Source organism: Chanodichthys erythropterus, chromosome 22 (assembly GCF_024489055.1).
Source record: "Chanodichthys erythropterus isolate Z2021 chromosome 22, ASM2448905v1, whole genome shotgun sequence".
Taxonomy (NCBI): domain Eukaryota; kingdom Metazoa; phylum Chordata; class Actinopteri; order Cypriniformes; family Xenocyprididae; genus Chanodichthys; species Chanodichthys erythropterus.
In genome coordinates this window covers 20,428,155-20,448,435 of record NC_090242.1, presented here as the reverse complement: position 1 = coordinate 20,448,435, position 20,281 = coordinate 20,428,155, and the positions used below count along the sequence as shown (strand labels likewise).

The 20,281-nt window shown below is 34.8% G+C and overlaps 1 protein-coding gene across 2 annotated transcripts; it reads right to left on the bottom strand.

The window, feature by feature from the left end:
* Positions 1-109: 109 nt before the first annotated feature.
* amacr (alpha-methylacyl-CoA racemase) lies at positions 110-18,839 on the bottom strand. 2 transcript variants are annotated; one of them, XM_067376299.1, is made up of 6 exons: positions 18,796-18,839; positions 18,185-18,439; positions 15,904-16,047; positions 9,263-9,423; positions 4,995-5,181; positions 110-1,687 (listed from the first exon to the last, which is right to left on the bottom strand). In XM_067376299.1, the coding sequence occupies exons 2-6, from the start codon at positions 18,429-18,431 to the stop codon at positions 1,278-1,280; spliced, it is 1,149 nt and encodes a 382-aa protein (XP_067232400.1). In that variant the 5' UTR covers positions 18,432-18,439; positions 18,796-18,839; the 3' UTR covers positions 110-1,277. The 2 variants fall into 2 exon arrangements, with proteins under 2 accessions (XP_067232400.1, XP_067232401.1); XM_067376300.1 differs by lacking the exon at positions 15,904-16,047.
* Between the last annotated feature and the right edge of the window lie 1,442 nt (positions 18,840-20,281).

Sequence of the window (20,281 nt, the reverse complement as noted above, 5' to 3'; positions counted from 1 at the left end):
GTCAATGGGGGGGCGAGATCTGCTTGGTTACAAACATTCTTCCAAATATCTTCCTTTGTGTACAGCAGAACAAAGAAATTTGTACAGGTTTGGAACATCTTCGGGGGGAGTAAATTATGACAGAATTTTCATTTTTGGGTAAACTATCCCTTTAATCTCACTGTATGATCTCTGTTCTGATTTTGAAAATACACCAACATTCAAAAGTTTGGGGTCAGTGAGAATAAAAAGTTTTGTAATTGTACAAAAGACTGCCATTTCAAATAAATGCTGTTGTTCTGAATTTTCTATTCATCAAAGAATCCTGAAAAAAAAGTATCATGTTTCCACAAAAACATAAAGCAGCAAAACTGTTTTCAGCATTGATAACAATCAGAAAGGTTTCTTGAGCAGCAAATTAGAATATTAGAATGATTTCTGATCAAAAAGACTGGAGTAATGATGCTGAAAATTCAGTTTTGCGATAAATTACATTGTACATTTTTTTAAAAATAAAATACAGTTATTTTAAATTGCAATGATATTTCACAATATTACTGTTTTTGCTGTATCAAATAAATGCAGCCTTGGTGAACAAAAAGTTCTCTTTCAAAACCAATAAAAAAAATCTTACCGACCCCATCGCTTTCAGTAAATTTTTATACAAATAGCGATATTATGATCTTAATCTGAGTCATTAATTGGTTTTATCCCAATGCCATTATCATAGGTCATCAGCTCTGCTTGACAATTTGGTAAACGAAGATTCAAAGGCAAATATTTCAGTCAGTTAATTAATCTATGACACACTCAGCAGTTCTTGCTAAAGGCACTTATTAGTCAAGGATTTCAATTCACAACCAAAAGTGGTAGACTTTAATAAACTGCAATTAAAATGCCCTCACCAGTACTTGAGTTAATATTTTAAACAGTCTTAAAAAATAAGTCAATATTGAATATCCTTTTTAAAAGACATATTAGAGATGTGGATGCTGACAAAAAGAGGGATGCTGAGGTTATTACAAAATATTTGCAATAGACTTTAATTAAATGCCACTTGACTTTCCCTGCAGCAATTACAAATGAGAGTTGAATGTGTTGGACATTTCAACTTAAAAACCCAGAATCATTCAGTCCACCTCGACTGAAGTACCCAGTGATTCACAAGGGAAAGGGTCATTTTGTTCTGAAAAGCCCCCTCACACTCACTCAAAGAGACAGAAACGGAGTTCAAGTGCTCAGATTCCGGTGCATCATTGGCCACAAAGTCTAATGATTCTCCAGTCAGACTCTTTGTTTTATAGGCGTGCTTTAGCTTCGTTACACTCTATGATTCCGGCAGACAGGAGCTGTTCTATTTGCGCTTGCTCAAACCCGTACTCCTTCAGCACAGCGCGAGTGTGCTCTCCAATAAAAGGGTCACGGGAGCGGCAGGCCTCCGCAGGGGAGCGGGACAGAACAGGTGCAGGTCGCGGGCTAATTTCCCCCTGAGAGTCCTTAAAGAACGATCCCCTTGCCTGGTTGTGGGGGTGAGAAAGTACCTCATCCAGTGACAGCACAGGGGTGACACATGCATCTGTCCCATCGAAGATCCGACCCCACTCAGCCTGCGTTTTGGTGGCAAACACCCGGGTGAACGTCTGCCTGAGCTGCGGCCAATCAGATACACTCATTTGTGAGGGCAGGTCAGCATCATCCAAACCCAAACCTGAAAGAGAGTTAAATAGATAAAAAGGAGATTAAAAAAAGAGGAAAGAAATTAACAAAGGAGTTTAGAGGACAAAGATCAAAGACATCATGAAGGACTATGAATCCAGAATCCATTAAACATAACACTGCCCGCAGCAGGTGACTTATAAAGAGAAGATCTCTTTTGTGGGTCCTACATGAATAGCAATAGAGTCATTATGGTTTCAAAGCAAAATTTAGTACACTGCATTAGCACTTGGGTCATCAGGGTGTGGGGTAAATCCCGTGTGCACCTACTAATAAAGCATCCTGTGGCTTCTCCCTAATCTTTGCATGCCTGTGCAAAATTGACTACCATGTAGCTGGAGCAATGTGACCCTGAGAATCTTGTGGCTAAACATGATCTATACAGGAGCTGTATGAGATATCTATTTTAAGACAAGCTAAGAAAATTGTTGCCGATGAGACACACATTTTACATGAGGATTTTAAGATGTTACCCTCTGGGAGACGATTGAGGATTTTGAAGTGCAAATCAAATCGCTACAAAAATTCTTTTGTGCCAACTGCAGTCAAACTATTTAATAGGGAATTGCTTATTGAAAGCACAGGTAGGGTATTGTTGTTTTATCTTGCTTGTGGTTATTAGTAATTTATTATGTTTCTACTGTTTATGTGAGTTTAATGTTGTACTGGCTATATCATGGTTGTCCAAGATGAATTTCCCAGAATGAATTTCAATTCAATGTTGATTGTACTCAGACTTCCTTCAGGTTACAGGTTTATTTCAGGAGAATTAAAAGCAGCAAGAGCAGGGGTGTCCAAACTCGGTCCTGGAGGGCCATTGTCCTGCAGGGTTTAGCTCCAACTTGCCTCAACACACCTGCCTGGAAGTTTCTAGTATGCCAAGTAAGGGGCTGTTTACACGACATCGTTTTCAACTAAAAATAGGGGTTAAACGGATTATTGTTGATCCGTATGGACCAAACTCCACGGTTCGGCATGCAGGTGATTCATGGATTAATTTCATGTTTGACCGCCATAGAGTGAAAGGTTAACATTTGTGTCTTAAGTGAAGGCAGAGAGGTGAGAAAGTAATTGGATGTGCATCGTGCCTTGGGTCTTAAAGTGACCACAGCCTATAAATACCTGCTGTTGCCTGTGTCATTGATGTTAATTAAACAACAAAACACAGCTTTAACAAGGATTAATCTAAATTAAGTTTATACAGTGAACATTTAAGCTTCCATACATCTACTTTCCATATCACTTATACTATACTGGGTTGCAGGTGCGCTGGATGACAGGAGAGTACAGGAGAGTTCTTGGAATATTAGAATATCATTAGGGGAACATTAGTATACTGTTAGAAAAACATTAGGAGAATGTAAAAAAAACCCAGTTAAAATAACGTTAGGGGAACATTAAAATAACATTACAATAACGTTATAGGATCATTAAAATAACGTTAAAATAACGTTAGAGGATCATTAAAATAACGTTATAATAACGCTAGGGGAACGTTAAACTAACGTTAGAATAACGTTTGGGGAATGTTAAAATAACGTTAGAATAACGTTAGGGGAATGTTATAATAATGTTAGGGGATCGTAAAAACAACTATAGGAGAATGTTAAAATAATGTTAGAATAACGTTAGGGGAATGTTAAAACAACGTTAGGGGAACGTTGTAATGTTAGGGGAACGTTAAAACTACGTTAGGGGAACGTTAAAATAATGTTACAATAATGTTTGGAGAATGTTAAAATAACGTTAGAATAATATTAGTGGAATATTGTAATAACCTTAGTGAAACATTACAATAACGTTACAATAATGTTAGGGGAATGTTAAAATAATGTTATAACAATGTTAGGGGAACGTTATAATAATGTTAGGGGAATGTCAGACTAACGTTCTACAAACCAAAATCTAACTTTCTATTTCCATTAAGAAAACTTTCTTGGCTAAACAAAAACAAACCTTAAAAAAAGAACATTCTGGGAACCATTTGGTCTGTATACTATACAGGGTTGCAGGTGTGCTGGATGATTTACAGCATTACTGACGTATAGGAGAGATTTTGGAACATTAGAATATCGCTAGGGGAACGTTAGTATAATGTAATGTTAAGAGAACAGTAGAATTACATTATAGGAATATTAAAATAATGTTAGAGGATCGTTAAAATAACGTTATAATAACGTTATAGGAATGTTAGAATAACATTAGGGGAACATAAGAATAACATTAAAATAACATTAGGGGAATGGGATAGGAATGTTAAAATAACGTTAGAGGATTGTTAAAATAACGTTAAAATAACGTTATAATAACGTTAGGGGAATGTTAGAATAACATAGAATAATGTTATAGGAATGTTAGAATAACGTTACGGGAACATTAGAATAACATTAAAATAACATTAGGGGAATGGGATAGGAATGTTAAAATAACATTAGAGGATCATTAAAATGATGTTATAATAACGTTAGGGGAACATTATAATAACCTGAACAGAGTAAAAATGCAAAAATAAGAAAGATAAAAAACGAAATGCAAAAGTAAGAAAATAAAATTTAAAAAACATAGTAGAATAAGGTCATAAAATGCAAAAAAATAGACAATAGAGAAAAATAATATGAACATTAAACCCAAAAATAAGAGAATATATATCATTGAAAAGAATAAGAAAATACAATTAAAAAATATGATAATACACATATAAAATGCAAAAATAATAGAGAATATATATATATATATATAGAATTGAAATAAAAGTGCTAAAGTATATGCCTGGAGAAAATGTCTTAATTAGATCTATTTGCATGTTTTTTTCTATGAACATATTCTGCAGTCCTTTTGCAAATTTTAAGCATGTTTTCCACATAAAGACTCGACAACTTTGTGACCATACTGAAGCAAAAGTTAATATAACAAGGGATTTTGCGCACCAGCCACTGAAGTTGCCAGGTGCATATCAGGCAGCATGAATTAAATACCACATAGCACATTGTCCAGCAAGATGTCAAAATCTATTCTTAAGGTTGTCTACAAATAAGCCAGTTGCTATTAAAACATCTATGTTGACCCAAAAGATATATACGAATGAAAAAGTGGTAGAGGCTTTAGCAAGTTAAATGAGTTAATACTTAAGTTTTTCCTTACTTATGTTTTTTTTCCCATTAACAAAAACACTGAAATTACATCACCTATTCTCAATTAGACAGCATGCATTCACACCATTTCCGAACATGAGAACATTAATCATATTCATAAAATAACAGTACAGGACCATACTGGGAGAAAATATATAATACACTAACCCCGAACAAGCTCTTCATAGAACTGAGGTTCAATAGCCCCCACTGCCACATATTTTCCGTCAGAAGTACGGTACGTATCATAGAACGGAGCGCCGCTATCCAGCATGTTTTCCCCACGAGGACGATTCCACAGACCAAGGCTACGGGACTTCCACATGAAGGAGCCGACATATGCTGCACCTTCCACCTGCACATAAACCCAGAGAGGTGTTTTCATAATTATTTGCCATAACTATGTCACGCTGAGCTAAATGTTTGGCATAAAGCAAAGAGGTCCTTGAGGAGGAAACATTATAAAAGAGCTACAGTATGCTGAGATGGTCAGAAGTTATACATATTCATAAGGTTGTGTAATTCAGTTTATAATCAATTTATATGCAGAAAATCTCATATTTACATGCACGTGTGCATTAAACAAGATGGAAATGTGATACGGCAGGGGAAGATTTAAGCAGCTTGGTAATACAAGCATGCCGTTCTGTTGAGGTTTTCAGTAGTTTAAGTTCCACAATTTCACATGGACAGCAGGACTCTAAAGGGGCTATATCGAGAGTGATAACATTGTATTTGATCTTTTATGCATAATATAGCTTGATGTCCAATGAAAATATAATGTAACCTTTAGATATTTCCTCCTCAGTCCAAAAAGAGCATTAATAGAAACGAAACATCAAAAAATTTTGCTAATTTTGCAACACTACTGAGAATTCATCAAACACGACTGTCCACGAATAGGAAAAAAAGACATTGTGAGACACATTTCAATGCTGGTTTTGTGAAGCACTCATGATGTAATACAGTTTCCACAAAGCCTGTTATTAAAGGATGAGGCAAGTAAAAAAAAAAAATATCTGACACACACACACACACACACACACACACACACACACACACACACACACACACACACACACACACACACACACACACACACACACACACACACACACACACACAAAGGTTGTGCGAACAATGGCAGAGAAAGCAATACATCCTGTTAATAATTTCACATGCAATGGGGACATTTCTCAAAGCGGCAGCAGGGAAAAAAAGGCAGAAAGGGTACTTCAGAGAAAGGGTCAAAATGGCCATGAAAAACTGGAATATGGCTGTGACTGACACAAATAATCTCACTAGCACAAGTACACTTAAGTTAAATATGTATAATATGACCCCTTTAAAGAATTGTAGCACTCAAATCTTGAACTGAATCACTTATGAATGACAAGAATGAAGTTGGCATCAAGGAAGAGGTTAACAGAAACATTTTCACAGATGAAAAGGAACATTTTTGTAGGTCAGCTCTTCCCAATTGATGCATAAATATAAATATACATGCATTTCAAAGACTGTTACTTCACAAGATTGATATAGATATACTTCTTATATTTCCCAGTGAACCAAGCCTTCAAAGAGATGTTGACAATCTGGGTTTCTATTTGAGCACATGATTGGTCTGACCACTAAGTCACTCTCCCAGAAGATCCCTGCTGCTTGGCCTAGTACTGAATGTTTTATCATGCTATGCCTCAAAAACTTATTTCTTCACACTTCTACCTTTAATATAGTTCCCAGAAATACAGATTAATTAAATATTTAGCTATTTTGTAAAAAAATGATGAGTTAATGTTTTGAGTTTAAAGTGTTTGTTAAGATGACAAAAAGTAAAAGTTGCGGTCTAACAGCGCTCGTCAATGTCAAAATGATTGAGATGGCCAATCAAATCAAATCAAAGAAGGTGGGGCTTACTGTTCATTGAAGACCAGAGCAAATTCAGCGAGATGCTTTAACAGTGAAAGCGCGTGGTGAGATGGAAGTAGCTAGACATTTAATAGAAAGGTAGTAAAGACATTGTTAAAATAGTCAACGTGACTACAGTGGTTCAACCTTAATGTTACGAAGTGACGAGAACATTTTTTTTGTTTCGAGTCAGTGGTTCGAAACTTATGAAGTAACACAGCCTTGTGATCACGTGACTTTGGCAGTTTGGTACAGGCTTCAAACCACTGATTTGAAACATGAGGGTGAGTGATTAATGACAGAATTTTCATTTTTTGGGTGAACTAAACATTTAATTGGTTTTCCAAAGATGAATGAAGGTCTTGCAGGTTGACATGAGGGTAAGTAATTAATGACAAAAATTTCATTTTTGGGTGAACAAACCCTTTAACTTTATGATATTTCACCATCTATTTACATGATTCATGTAATTCATGACTGAATGTGACGAGACAAGAAACGTTTTGCATTTTCGACATATTAGACATACAAATAAGAGTGAATGTGTACATATTTTTTTAAAAATATATTATTTGCAAACTGTTTTAATAGATTAAACCTACAATTAGAGAACTTCCTTGTACCGTTCTTATTTCTTTTTCTTTATTCCCTTAAATTCCTTGTAATATTTTAAAGAATTGTTAAGGCCTTGGGTCAAACACTATTTGGGATTTTAACAGTGTACGTGGTGCCAAAACAAATGTTGCATAACACAATTCTGAAATGCTAATGAAACACCCAGGTCGCCTCTTAAAGTTTTAATATGTATTTAAATAATAAAAAAAGACTTTAAAAAGCATAAAGTTTGCAGGGTATAATACATCCAAACTGGCATGCAAATCTCTAAGAAACACTATTTGCTTGCCTTCCAGGTTAATAACATTGCTAAAAGCTGCTGTCAGTATCAAACGACAGGTCTAATCAAAAATGGCAAGGGGGAGAATGTTTTAGATATCTTTACTGCCTAACAGGCAAACATCTAATCATCATTACCACAGCTTCTGCCCACATGGACATACACGCCGCACACACGGCTACCAGGAAAACCTCTTCACTGGCACTGCAGCTTTGCTCCAGGTCTGAATATCTAATGCGAAATGTTCTTCAATATTGGATTGTCACATATTAAGCTTTATATTTACCACTGTTTATTTCCTTAAGGGCTTAAAGTGGCAGAGATCAGACTGAAAATTACATAACCTCTGTCATGTCAGAGCTCCATTGTCTAGTTGAGGTCTTCTAAAGCATAAAAATGTATTCAGGGCTAAGTGAAATGTCATATTTAATTAACAAGCAGAATAGCAGTTGCTAATCATCAATATCTTCTAGCACGGGGCACTTTAATGACCAATGTGTCAGCAAAGTAAACCTTAAAATATTTTTGGTTTAATGCTCCAGCAAACACCAACAGGGTTAACACATGGATTCAGCACAATACAAACACAAGTCTTGGTTTTTCATGTTAAATAGTCTATTACAAATAAAGTCTAATTCTCATTGCCCAAGACAGATGATAATATAAGAACACACGTTTATTAATATTATCATTTTTATTAACTATAGAGTACTACTACTAAGGCTAGGAAAACAAAGGAAAATTTTACAACTGATTAAACAGCAGAGCATGGCAGTAGCAACACCAAGGTTATGGGTTAAAAAAAGAAGAAGAAGAAAATTGTATACCTTGAATGCAATGCAAGTAAATGTTAAATGGAATATAATAAATATTACAATACTCCTTTATTATTCTGCTTAAGAAGTCATTCTGTGAAGGATTTAGATCCAACTTTGGATCTAAATCCTCAACATCAACCACAATTATGTTTTTTTTTTTAATAATTACTATAACATTTTAATAATGATTGAAAATATAGACAAGAACAATGAAGTATAAGCATCTCAGCAAGTTGTAAAAAAAGTGCATCAATTTCTCATGGTTGAGCTTCATGGTTATTTTGAGGAACATTAAGGCTCTCTAGGACCAAATGAATGGGCAAGACCATGATATCTGAGTCCTTATTGGAAAATAATCACTCTAACAATATTCACACATAGCTGTAAAAGAGATAGTGTCAGTATAAGCACCTTAAAAAGAAAACCATGCAATTACTGGAAATTCCAGATTGCAGAAAACTATTGACACTTGACAGGCTGGTCAGAAAATGGGGCGATTGTGTTGAGAAAAACAAGGTTTTGTAATTGCCTCATTCCATGCAGTGACAGGTCAAAACAGGAAGAGGAAAAGGTTTTTAGCACCGTGGAGGGAAAAAAAACAGCAATACACAACCAAAATGAAAGCAAGCCTGCACAAGTTCTTATTTTTCCAACAGTTAGTTAGCTTTAAAATGAGTACACATCTTATTCTGAAAACAATCACATTCAAATGAGTCTATAGGAAACAGAAAATTGTTCTACTGGTTTTTCAAAGAGAAATTATTAACTTTTTTCCCCCAGTAGAAACCATTTTAAAATAAGGTACAGTATCTCACCATGCTGGCATCAATGATCTGGCCTTGTCCTGACCTGCTCCTCTCCAGGAGAGCCAACACGATCCCAAATGCACACATGAGACCTCCTCCAGCAAAGTCTGCCACTAAATTCAGTGGAGCGTATGGTTTCTCTGAGCTACGGCCCAGCATGGACAGTAACCCTATTACAGAGAGAGAAGGACAGAAAACATGCTAAGAATTGAAGAATGAAGAGTGGCTAAATAATTACTGCAACAGTTATTTTTAAATCACAGTTAAAGGTCAGCAAAAAAATGTCACCAATTAAGCCTTTTGCATCTCAAGCAAGAATTTGTTCATCCTCTGTGCTTTCAAATTAGTTTTAATAATGCTTTTTAATTGGTGTTAAGAGAATTAATGAAAATAAAAGAACATTGGACATTATTGTTCTTTTGGCATTAAGTGATAGCATGTATTTAACACCCATACACTTACTGAAGGCCAGTTTCCAGGCTAAGCATTGTCATTATGAATAATTAGCTTAAGAATGTGTATTTTGCTATTGGCATACATAAGGTCAAAGCAAATAGATAGCCAAGGCCTGTAAAAACGTATTCAAAGTTGTGCATTATGCAGTAAAATGGTCTTTGTGCTACATCCATTAATTGCACCAGTCTTGACCTTCACAACCCATTGACAGTACCTGAATGAATAGAACACAGTATACTCTAAAAAATGCTGGGTTAAAAACAACCCAAGTTGGGTTGAAAATGGACAAACCCAGTGATTGGGTTGTTTTAACCCAACTGTTGGGTTAAATGTTTGCCCAACCTGCTGGGTAGTTTTATTTAACCCAACAATTGTTTGAAAATGACTGTATGGCTGACTTAAAATTAATCTAAAATGAAATTAAAATGTTCATTTATTAAACATATTAATAAATGTTAATTTTCAAGATATTTTGGGTTCATTTTAAGTAAGCAATACTGTAATTTTTAAACAATAGTTGAGTTAAGTAAAACTACCCAGCAGGTTGGGCAAACATTTAACCCAACTGCTGGGTTTGTCCATTTTCAACCCAACTTGGGTTGTTTTTAACCCAGCATTTTTTTAGAGTGTAGTACCATGGCAATGTACAGTAGTTGGTGATGATAAAAAATAAAACATAATTTGAATGCATAATATGTTTACAATTAATGCTCATTGATGTAAAAAAAAAAAAAAAAAAAAAAAAAAAAAAAAAAATGTTTGATGCATCAATAGTTCAAAACACCATCTAAAAAATGAAAGCACAAACTCAACATTGAAATGCAGCTGCCTGGATGATATTACATTAATACAGATTTATGCATTTGGCAGACACAAACTCATGACCTTTGTGTTGCTAGCGCCATACTCTATAATAATATATACCATATCAAATGTTATTCATTTTAAAGAAAGATAGAATAAATAAAGAATTCAAAAGAAATATATTGGGTATTATATGATAAAATAACAGGTATAAAATGGATCTAGTCCTAGATACTGTCAATCCAAAATCCTGTAATAACAGTTTCCTTATAGTTACCATGAAATCAAAACTGACATTTCTTGTTTTCATGGAATAATGCAGTATTTATTATAAAGGATTTATTAATGTACATTTTTAAAACAAAATAACTTCCCCTCCCTCTTGCAGTGACATCTCTGATGATGTGCTTACTGGCGTGAGGGCGGGACAACCTGTCACTCACACAAGATCACAGCAATAGCAAACTTCCAATCAATTCCTAACAGACAAAATCAAGTCTCGGCCTGCATTTTTTCTTGTTCGAGTAGCCGTTTCACTCAGATATACATCATAATAGGGAAGAAAAGACTATCACAACTTCCAATTCATGCCAACTTTAAATTCTAGTTTAATGATTTAGTTAAATGTTAAAAGAATACTGAAAGAGGTGAATAGTTAAAAAAAAATAACAACAATAAAATAATATAAAATATAAAGATTTTATATAAAATTTATATAAAATCATAAAATATTCATATATATTCATATATATATATATATATATAAATTCTCCAAACTCACACCACAACTCAGGCGCACATACACACATCTGTAGGACAGTACACTATACTAATAGACTAAAATTCTCATTTAAAGTGCCCTTATTGTGCTTTTTCACATATATTATAAAGATCAAAATGCACAACAAATATAGTTTTAAAATAAAATAGTCTCCAAAAATAAATAATTGATTCCATGGGCATAGAACGTGGGAGACGTGTCCTTCGCACTTTTAATAAAACATAAATTCGTCCCCCGCACTTTTTGCATGACCTGCCGTTTTATTCTTAACTAAAATGAGGCTGTAACGTGGTCAGTAGATGTGGGAAGAAGGCGAACCGGTGAACGTTCAATAAAACTTTAATATAAAATAAACAAACAAAACGAAAGTAATGCCGGCAGACCCTCGCGGACGTCTGCCGGCCACATTAACATAATAAAACATAAAATAAAGTCCAGGCCTGGTCCTCTCTCATCCTTCACGGTAGTCGCTCCTCCTTTTATGCTCCCGGAGCTCCTCCGTGATGGACTCAAGGCGTTCCCTCACGGCTCTCGCCCACCCTGGTCGCCACAGAGGCGATCTTAACATTATGGAGCACTCACTCTTGTGTAATATGTGTTTCATTCATACTGGAAGCCGGAGGGCGCACTCTCACAGAATGTCAAACGGTTTCGTAGAATTAATTCAGCTATTTGCTGTAGTAGCAGCTGAATAAAATGCAGAAACGTATTGACTGATGAAACGTGAAAAACACGATTGCGCCAAGATATGGTTTATTTGCGTTTTCAAGCCATCTCAAGGTATTTATTTAAAATAATGTTTTTGAAATAAGTATCTTATCCAAGGCTGCATTTATTTAATCAAACAATACAGTAAAAGCAGTAATATTGCAAAATGTTATTACAAATTAAAATTATTTGCTATTTGCTATTTGCCATTTTCTATATTTCTATATTTTTCTATATTTTTATTTTGAATATACTTCAAAATGTAATTTATTCCTGTGAGTTTTCAGATTCATTACTCCAGTCTTCAGTGTCACATGATCCTTCAGAAATCATTCTAATATGATAATTTGCCTGTGAAACATTTATTTTTTCTGGATTCTTTGATGAATAGAAAGTTCAATGAATAGCATTTATTTGCATTTATTGTCACTGTCACTTTGATAAATTTAATGCATCCTAAATGAATAAAAGTAATATATCTTTTTTTTAAACTGACCACAAATTTTTGAATGGTTTCCACAAAATCTGAAGCAGCACAACTGTTTTCAACATTTATAATAATCATACATTTTTCTTGAGCAGCAAATCATCATATTAGAATGATTTCTGAAGGATCATGTGACACTGAAGACTAGAATAATCCTGCTGAAAATTCAGCTTTGATCACAGGGATAAATTACATTTTACAATATATTCACACAGAAAACATTTATTTTAAATTGTAATACTATTTCACAATATTACTGTTTTTACTGCATTTTTTGATTAAATAAATCCAGCCTTGGTGAGCAGAAGAGACATAAGCCTATTTCAACTGTACAATTACAACTGTAATGTTTCCAAACTTTTGATAGGTACTGTATTTTCTGCCTTATTCTGTGTTCTTTTTTTTTACATTGTATAAAATCCATGAAGAGTTTGAGGACTTAATGCAGAAGTGTTTGTAGTACATAAACCAATCATAAAATTGTCATAAATTATAGGGGAAATATTAGGTATTGGTTATTGTTCAGCAGTGTATTTGATTTCTTATTAAAAGCAAGAGATGAGATTTTTAAAAAAAAAAAAAAAATCTGCATTCTCATGTGATCGGGTTGGGTCTTCATTCTACTTTGACCCACCCTCAAACACTGTAAATCACAACAAACTGGGCTGTCTGACCATTGGTTTAACGAGACAAATGAACCGTTTTCAGACTTTTTGAGAAATGAGATGATGTGCAGTGTATATTATGAGAAAATTAGGGCTGTCAACTTTAGTCGTTTAGTCGACTAATCGGTCGATGCCGTTTTGGTCGACTGACATTCTCATTGGTCGACCAGTTGCAAATTTTTTGTTTTGTTTTGTTTTTTACCAATAAAGAAATTTTCATTGATTTACTCCTTGATATTTATTCCTTTTATTAGCAGTTATATATTACTGTATTCTAAATATAATTAGCCTATGTTTTATACCAAACTTTAAATGCTTTAATTTAGGCTATTTTATAACGGCGCCGTAGTTAAGCGCACCACGTGAACACTCGGGAACCGCACCTGTGGCTGGCTGCACTGCTGCTTCGCGCTCCTTAAGGAATATAGGTAGTTCATTCAGTTAGAACGCTACTTGTTTTGGGCTTTAGTCGAAAAAATGTCCAAGAAATGTAAATCTTTTGTTTGGCTGCATTTTACAAAAAAATACGACAAGACTGTGGAGTGCAAGCTATGCAGCCTAAAGCTAACTTACCATAGCTCAACGACCAATATGACCTTTCACCTAAAAGCGGTAAGCGAGATATAAATGTGTCAGACAGCTTTGCTATGTCTAATGTCGAAAAGTTTATATATTTTATTGGTTATGTACTAGGCGCATCCACAGGCCATGCCACAGGCGTTTGTTTGTGTTTGTTTTAAAACGCCTAGATCGTTTGGACAAAAGTTAACCCATAGCTTTGAAAGTAAAGAAGAATATACAGCCTGTATAATCGAGAGCTTTTGTTAGGATTTTTCATTATTTGGCAGTTTTAGCAGTTATATTTTTTGTAGCGTGTGGTGTGGTCAGGTGCGCGATTGTGACGGTCACTATAGACCTAGGACAGAACTCCTCACTTTGCAGTTTAAAAAATAACCTAATTTCCAAAGAATTGTATTATTATTATAGTTTTATGTATTATTGATGTTTTTCGTTGTTGTTTTATAAATGCTCTATTATAATTGTTTAATAAATGTTCAATCAAAAAAGTCTTTTTTTTTTTTTTTTTTTTTTTTTAGTCGACTGATCGTTGCGCAGGACAGGACTTTGGTCGACTAAGCATTTCTTTGGTTGACTACAGCCCTAGAGAAAATTAAAGTATTTTTTGACCTTTGTAAATCTGTTGTAGGATACCATTAGGAACCTTTAAAAAGGCATAACCGGGGCACTTTAATATAATAATGAGTGATTTCTTTTGAAAGGCAGTTGCCATTTTTGACAACTGTGTGTTGCTGTAACCCATTTCATCAAACCCTATTCAAGATTTGAGATGGATTTGCTATAAAAACTCCATCATAAGGCAGATTTCAAATGGATCGCAAATCACCCGCTTGGGCCACTGGTGCTTAAACCCTGATGATTGCCCAGGTTGATTTATTTGTCCTATTGGTTATAATTTTTTTCCTTCTTTGTTTTTATTGTATTACTGGCTTTTAACTTGTCTTTAACTAATTGTTTTAGGACTTTTTTATTTACCTATTTTCTGTTATGGTATCGAAATGGGTGTCAAGAATGAATGTGAAATTTCACTTATCTAAAAAAATTATTATTTGCACCAAAATATTCTCACATCTGTCTGTCTGTCTACCTATTTATGTAAGATTTTGCTCTTATTACCCACTCCTAATTGTGTTAAAGCTGCAGTCTGTAAGTTTTGCCTCTTTGTCACCATCTCTGTTTGAACCCTGGAATTGCAGTTATTTGTGGAATTATCACCTTTATGTGGGTTGTCCATCAGCACGGCTCCTCAGCACGGATGAATCTAATGTTTGCTGTCAGTCACCACATCGGTGTGTATACTGTACTTCGGAATAACAGATTCCAAAATAAGAATTTTTACTGAAAAATGTCAGCTGAACAAGTAACATGTCTGACACTTTTTTCTGACCAACTGAGGAAAAAAGCATTACAATAAATCGCACTACCAATGGTGATTAAATCTAATGATCGCTTAGCTCGGATCACGTCAAACCATGCAAATTATTATTATTGTTATACTTTGTTCTCAAATTGTTAATGTTAACAACATCAGCATTGCATGACTATATGATATTTTTCCAGCTGCTGTAAGAAAAGCCTATAAATGATCCTTCACCTGCAGCATCCTTACATGCCATATACTAGCTGGGAATAAGTAAACAGATGTGACATAATGACGCAAAGACAAACGGCTGCATGCTCGAATTTCCCATGGAAACCCACCAGTACTGATTTTATTATAAAACAATTATTATTAGAAGCTTACTGTTGTGTATTGGGCTAAGGAAAGGAGATAGTTTTGAACACTGTCTGGTTATATACTTGTTCAAAAATTTATTTTAGATAATTTTTAACCAAAACAAGTTACAGACTGCAGCTTTAAATAATCGTGAATACAACGGTTACTAAAAATAATTGTGATTATAATTTTTGTCATAATCTTGCAGCCCTAACCAACTGCTTCATATGGTTTCAGTCTGCAACCTGACTGCAAGTACTGGTTTGCAGTCATTACTCAATGTGGAGAACACAAAAGTCAAACTCAACTTGCACAAGTTGTAAGCCAAAGACATTTTGAACTTAACATAGCCCCATCTCTAATCTACTCTGCTTTACAACCACTGTGCCTAAGGGCATTCTGGGAGAGCTTATTAGCCAGGCTCCTTTGCAACTGTTTAACAGTGATCTTTACCTGACATGGCCAGGTAGTTGATATCATGCCCAGCAGCCCTGGCGTAGGATCCGCTCTGACCATAGCCGGTGAGTCGAGCGTAAATCAGGCGCGGATTTTCTTTTAGCAAGTCTTCAGGACCTAATCCCATCTTCTCCATAACACCTTAATTATACCAGAGAGATTTAATAATGAAGCACGAAAGGAAAAAAAAATCTTTAAAGTAAATAAATTATTCTTGTTTGGATTTAAAATGAGGAAAGAAATGTAAATCAACCATTTAAGTCAAGATCATGTTTTTCTTTCCATTAATTAACCATGCTTTTATTAAAACAGGTGAAATTATTTAGACAAAGGCACGACATGGATAGAAGTGAATGTTTAAAAAAAAAGTAATTAAGTAAGTAATTTGCAAACAAAAATAAATGATTACGATACAACATTCTCTGCAGTCTCCAATTAAAACTTAAAAACATTATTATTTAATGTATTTTTTGATGTTTAACCATTATCATGAAGTTGATCAGAGCTGCCATAGTAATAAAGATTACAAAATGTACAAAAATAAAAGCAGCAAAATTATTCAATATTAGAACTAGACAAAAAAATAAATATAATGAACATATATTTACAAATGAGCCTATATTTTATAGTAGTTTATATATATATATATATATATATATATATATATATATATATATATATATATATATATATATATATATATATATATCATAGTCATTTATTACACACAGACTGTTTATTTCTTTTAATTTTGATTATTATAACTGACAACCAAGGAAAAACCCAAATTCAGTATCTCAGAAAATTACAATATTGTGAAAAGGTTCAATATTGAAGACACCTGGTGCCACACTCTAATCAGCTAATTAACTCAAAACGCCTTTAAATGGTCTCTCAGTCTAGTTCTGTAGGCTACACAATCATGAGGAAGACTGCTGACTTGACAGTTGTCCAAAAGACGACCATTGACACCTTGCACAAGGAGGGCAAGACACAAAAGGTCATTGCAAAAGAGGATGGCTGTTCACAGAGCTCTGTGTCCAAGCACATTAATATAGGGGAGAAGGGAAGGAAAAGATGTGGTAGAAAAAACTGTATAAGCAATAAGGATAACCGCACCCTGGAGAGGATTGTGAAACAAAACCCATTCAAAAATGTGGGGGAGATTCACACAGAGTGGACTGCAGCTGGAGTCAGTGCTTCAAGAACCACTACGCACAGACGTATACAAGACATGGGTTTTAGCTGTCGCATTCCTTGTGTCAAACCACTCTTGAACAACAGACAGCGTCAGAAGCGTCTCGCCCTGGCTAAAGACAAAAAGGACTGGACTACTGCTGAGTGGACCAAAGTTATGTTCTCTGATAAAGGTAAATTTTGCATTTCCTTTGGAAATCAGGGTCCCACAGTCTGGAGGAAGAGAGGAGAGGCACACAATCCACGTTGCTTGAGATCCAGTGTAAAGTTTCCACAGTCAGTGATGGTTTGGGGTGCCATGTCATCTGCTGGTGTTGGTCCACTGTGTTTTCTGAGGTCCAAAGTCAACGCAGCCGTATACCAGGAAGTTTTAGAACACTTCATGCTTCCTGCTGCTGACCAACTTTATGGAGATGCAGATTTTATTTTCCAACAGGACTTGGCACCTGCACACAGTGCCAAAGCTACCAGTACCTGGTTTAAGGACCATGGTATCCCTGTTCTTAATTGGCCAGCAAACTCGCCTGACCTTAACCCCATAGAAAATCTATGGGGTATTGTGAAGAGGAAGATACGATATGCAAGACCCAACAATGCAGAAGAGCTGAAGGCCACTATCAGATCAACCTGGGCTCTCATAACACCTGAGCAGTGCCACAGACTGATTGCTGCAGTAATTCAGGCAAAAGGAGCCCCAACTAAGTATTGAGTGCTGTACATGCTCATACTTTTCATGTTCATACTTTTCAGTTGGCCAAGATTTCTAAAAATCCTTTCTTTGTATTGGTCTTAAGTAATATTCTAATTTTCTGAGATACTGAAATGGAATATATATATATATATATATATATATATATATATATATATATATATATATATTAGGAATATCAATAAATACATCTCAGTCTCTGCTATTATATACATCTTGTCAGGATCAGGACTCTACTACATTCAAGAAATAAAATACACACTGCCATCTAGCTAGAATAGGAAAAATTGGCAAAAGCCTGTGGAGAATATTATTAGATTTTAAGCATTTCAATGTGGAAGCATGTTTGCTTCTTTTAATTAGGGCACTGACCTTTACGATAGGGCTCCAGAACCACATCTGACTGGACACACAGTCTTTTCAAAACAGCGACAGCTTTGGGACTCTTCAGATTCAAGGCCACTGATTGTTTGCCTCTTGCTTGAGTATCTACAGTCATTGCCACCTTTGTTCGATCTACCCGGATCACCCTTGCGCCGAAGTCCGCAAGTATCATCCCGCAAAACGGTGCAGGGGCTAGTCCTGCCAACTCAATTACACGCACTCCTGCCAGAGCCATAATGGAGCCTGTTTATATAAACAATAATAATAATAATAATAATGTTACACGTGAAAGAAATATCTAATTATTATGCAGTCCAGGAGTGGTTGAAACACACTGAAACATATGTACAATGTGCCATGTTCGAAAAAAGAAAAAGTCTTATCAATAAAACACCGTTCATAGTCAACTAGCAGTTGTTATTTGGGTCACAGTTCACTCCAGTTGTCTATTCCCAACTTATTATTAAACTGCTAAACTGGCAATAGCGCTAAATGACAACAGTTCGTTATGTGTGTTTTCTGTACAAATCAGCTTTGCATAAAAACATAAGGTAAAACACTTGTAATTATGACTTTGATATGAAAAACATACAACATACCTTTTAAAATTTGCACTTCACGTCAAACTCGGCGCGTGTTTATGACGTGTACGTGCGAATAGGATTATTGACGTTGTAGTTTTAATCTCTCGCTCTCGCTCTCTCTCTCTCTCTCTCTCTCTCTTAAAATATAAATGTCAAAATATAAATTGTATAAAGCACAAGGGATGGCGTTAAATAATAAAACAATACTTATGGGTTCAAAACAAATACAAAAAAAAAACTATTTCCTACTAAATAGCCTATTATCAATGAACTTTCATCCATTTTCATATGTTCATTGAATTGTATATTTCTCAGTCTGAATAAAACTACTTCACATTTTATTTTAACAAGAGACAAGAAAATGAGACCATTTCAGTGCTGATTCCTTTCCTTTATTAAGCAAGAAATTTGCTGAAGCTTGCTGAAGCATAAATGCATAATAATGATTTATGAACATTCAAATTCTCGCCACCATGATATTCTGTTACATTAATGCATTTATAAGATATGTGGTGTAATCCCGCTTAGAAGGGGATGTTCTCAGGACCTTGCACAACGTTCCCTAAAAGTTCTCTAAAGGTGACGAAAATTCCGAACCTTTACAGAACATTCGGGACGTTCCTAAAATGTCCTGTTTTGTTAATAAAAGTGCTGCAGTTTAAGGTTCCTTATATGACTTTAGGGGATGTTCCATTTTGGTTATTTTATGTTCAAAAAAGAATGTTAAAGAGGACATTTAGGACATTAATAGAACGTTCCCACACGGTCCTCTGGTCATTAAGGTCCTGAGAACGTTGCCTTCTACTTGGGTGTTTTATAGAAAATAATAGAAATCACCGTTATGGAGGTGAGCATTTGCTTTAGATCTCTTTATTCTCTAATATTTTAACATTACATTTTTCTCTGGCTGCTTTAACTGTGTTTCCAAAACATGCTTGTTGCAGCAAAAGAAATTCTGATCAGAGGATTTTGAAATTTTAATGATGATGATTCAATCATCATGGAGTGTCTTGTTTCACTGATCTTCTCCAGAGTCTAAACTCTGAGTGTGTTAACTGTTGGTTTTGCATTAATTAAGAGTTTTCTTTTGTTTGTTTTTTAATTCATTATACTGACAGAGTTTTGAGCAGTGTCTTTTACACTCACACAGACATCATAATAATGGTGACAATAAACAAAAAAACTTTTTTGTGACTTTAGTATGAACCTGTCTGAATAATTTCTGCGCAATGATAAAAATCTGTCAAAATATCAAAACCAGACAGAATTTTATGCATTATCGTAGGGCTACAACAACATAAAATGAATGCAATATTGATTAAGGCCACTATATGATGATAAAATCATCAATGAGCAAATTTTTTTTCTCACATTTTTTTTTTTTTTTTTGTAACAAACATGCTTTAGAAAAACACAACAACTGGAGAAAAATTAAAGTTAAAATGTCAAGGGTCAGGAGCCCAACTAAAGCAAGCGTTTATCTCCTTAACGGTGACTTTAA